The following is a 3,305-nucleotide window of genomic DNA, read 5'->3' as shown; positions in this document are numbered from 1 at the left end:
ATGGTCTCGATCTCCTGACCTCGTGATCCGCCCGTCTCGGCCTCCCAAAGTGCTGGGATTACAGGCTTGAGCCACCGCGCCCGGCCCAAGGAGCTATTTTTATCCCTGACTTAGAAGAGGGACCAGAGGAGGAAGAAGGTCCAAAGCTCACCCCAAGTCACCCTAGGTGGCAGGCTGCAAGCTGATTCCAGGTCTGTCTGACACCAAGGTCTGTGCACTTTGTGTCACGTGGACTGCATCTCTGAATGGCCACCAAGGTTATCTGGTTAGACACCTTCATTTTACGGATGGGATGACATAGGCCCTGGAAACCCAGGAGGTTGTCCAAATACATATAGCTAGATGACAAACCCATTAAGATTCACTAACCCAAGTCCTGCATTCTCCTCACCAAATTAAAGTACCTTAAAGTGGATGAGCATGCCTTAAGCCAGAGGACTGGATATATGAAAGAGAGATGATAAATCTATCTACTGTCAATAGATAAACTGATCTATTGACAGTGATGTAATAAACCTGAGTCACCAGAGGTCTACTTCTCTGCATCCAGGGAACTGACCAAGCTTGTCAACCTCGCAGGAAGATGACAGACGCTCAAAGCTACAGAAAAATCACAAATAAATGAATGGTGCAAACCAATGGATGGTCAGGATACCTGACCGTGGTGTAAGACGTTTTATCTTTCGACCTTCTCATCTGGAAAAAAGCAGTAAGTACCATACGTTGAACACTTACAGTATGTGAGGCACTGAGCAGCTATTGCACACATATAGCTCATCTGATCTTTGTAAAAGTCCTGGGGGTGTGGATATTACCCCTGTGGCAGTCTTAAGGGTGTGCTGCTCAGATCTCCCTCCAAAAGAAAACAGACTATGAGGAGTGTAGGCAGCCGACAATCTCCATCTTTGCAGTCCACTATGGCATTCAACTTGGGGAGAGAGGCTGTCTCCCCAGGCTGCCAGCCAATGGAATGAACACACCAGGGGTGCTAGTCTGCCCATTTCTGCCCCATGTTAGACTCTTCTAATGAGCAATCACTGCCTTGCTGAGACTTCCTCAAAACTACACTGTAGTCTAAGGTTCTTCCTGCTCAATCCTCCTTCCTTTCCCCTCTCGTTTCACCAGACCAGCATCACAGACTGAAAATTTCCCTGCCTACTACTGTTTCCTTGCTCCTTTATCCTTTATTGTCATTTCCCCAATAAATACCTTGCATCATTCTGTCTTGGCATCTACATGAAAGAACCCAAAATAATACCACTCCCATTTTACAGATGAGAAAACTGAGTGATTAATACATCTAAGGTCATATAATTAGGATTCAAGCCCATATCTCTGACTCCCAAGTCCAAGTTCTTAACCAATGGTTTAAAGAACAAAGAAAGTGTGAAGATACAACTGAAAAACAATGCTATAAAAATTCAGATGACTATGCAAAAGGCAAAGCTGTGCCATGAGGACACCGTATCAAGAAACTACTCCATTATTTATTATCAGAGTGATGAGTCCCTTAATGTCATTCTCCCTATTTTATGGATGACAAGACTACCACCAAACCTGCTTACCTCACAAGGTAGTTGCAATAATCAAATGAGACTCCTCCTCCAAGAGAAAAGGGAAACAAACAGAGTATGTGAGAAGATTCTCCTAACTGCAAAGCAAGTGGAGGCAAATGGATAATGCCTCTGAACCTGAAAGATTCTACTGAAGGAAGTAGCACTTCTCCCAAATAGGTCCTCAAATTTGGGGACGGAAAAAACAAAAAAGACGAAGTAAAATATTCCAAATCTCCAAATGGCTTTTCTGCCTCAAGACTATGTGTTTTGTTCATGCCCACATCCCCAGAGCCTATAACAGCACCTGACTGGTATGTGTTAGGCACTCAGGAAATCATTGCTGAATGAGAACAATTTACAGAAGACCCCCAACCCACACCTTTCTGTCCTTCAAGACGCAGGGCCATTCCTCCCACACAGCCTCACATGCAAAGCAGAATACCTGGCAGTTCATGTTGTCCTCTGCTTCAATGAGCTTCCCCCGATATACCTCACCGGTGTTCGTCTCACATGTCACAATGTGGCCCTCGGCCTCATGCAGCACTTTAATTGGCACACCAATAGACATCTTGGCAGGAAGAGAGTTCTACAGTGAAAGAGACAACAGTCAGTTCATCTTTCAGAGTCTGAGAAAGCATGCGGCACACGTCATGTCTCCTTCAAGGCCTGGCACTCCATAAAACTTAGCAAAAACGCCAAAGCAGCATTTTCTATCAAAGAAAAAGAAAAAAGAAAGCTCAGCTCCTGGCTTGGAGGAAACTATCTGGCAAACATGTGCAAGATGTCGGGTGAGGAGGAATGGTGGGGTGGACAGAAGTAAAAATAGGAATGAAAAGAGAGCATCTCCCATCGACCATGTGTCCTTGCTACCCTATGTCCTTTAATCTTCAGCTAAACGACCATTAGCGAATACTGTGTGTGTCGGGGAGGGAGATTGGAATGTTAATCTGTTGCACTGTTATTTGTCAACCCTTAATTGTAGATTATTACATTTTGAGAATCATAACACAGGCCTGAGCTGTCCAATACAGCAGCTCATGTCCACATGTAACTATTTAAATTAAACTTAACTAAAACACAATAGAATTAAAATAAAAAACCCAGTCCCTCAATCCCAGTGGCCATATTCCAAGTGCTCAACAGCTACATGTAGCTAGTGGCTACCCTATGGAAAGTGCAGATACAGACCTAAGGACCATGCATATCTAGGAGAGGAGGCTGTACTTTTAATGCAGCCCTTTAACCCTTCACTTACTTTACCATCAAGGATATTGAGAAAATATCAAAGTGACAACGTGCTATATGCAGGAAATGCCCGTCATGGAGGAAAATAAGGGAAAGCACCTGACTTGACCTAATTAAAAGCATCAAGCAGTGAACTTTTTATTGACATGAGCAATGACTCAAAGTTGGAACGTAAGTGCACTTAAGACAGGAGAACACGAGGTTGAAAGGACAGGCTCCTTTGGTGAGGATCCCTGGCTTTCAGCCTTAGGAGCCTAGATTTTATGCTGAAGATAGTGGGGAACCACTGCAAAATTATAGGTAAAGAATGACACAATGAAAAGATAGCAGCATTTATTTACAAAATGGATCCAACGTAAGGTTTAGAAGCAGAGAAACTTGTTAAAATTTCTGCAACAGTTAAAACTGCTGCAGGCCGGGCGCGGTGGCTCAAGCCTGTAATCCCAGCACTTTGGGAGGCCGAGACGGGCGGATCACGAGGTCAGGAGATCGAGACCATCCTGG

The 3,305-nt window shown here is 44.2% G+C and overlaps 1 protein-coding gene across 4 annotated transcripts in view; it reads right to left on the bottom strand.

Moving 5' to 3' along the window:
* Positions 1 to 3,305, bottom strand: part of SNRPD3 (small nuclear ribonucleoprotein D3 polypeptide 18kDa) — a 56,313-nt gene that overhangs the window by 51,657 nt on the left and 1,351 nt on the right. For all 4 annotated transcript variants that reach the window (XR_001000029.1, XM_011925947.1, XM_011925945.1 and 1 more), the window contains exon 2: positions 1,999 to 2,142. Coding sequence is in view for 3 of the 4 variants with exons in the window: in XM_011925947.1 (XP_011781337.1) it covers positions 1,999 to 2,124 (126 nt within the window). In the remaining variant the exon portion in view is untranslated. The remainder of the gene's footprint in view (positions 1 to 1,998; positions 2,143 to 3,305) is intronic.

The sequence above is a fragment of the Colobus angolensis genome, unplaced genomic scaffold (assembly GCF_000951035.1).
Source record: "Colobus angolensis palliatus isolate OR3802 unplaced genomic scaffold, Cang.pa_1.0 Scaffold663, whole genome shotgun sequence".
Taxonomy (NCBI): Eukaryota; Metazoa; Chordata; class Mammalia; order Primates; family Cercopithecidae; genus Colobus; species Colobus angolensis.
Note: the sequence above shows the minus strand (reverse complement) of the source record. Positions and strands in the feature narration are given on the sequence as shown.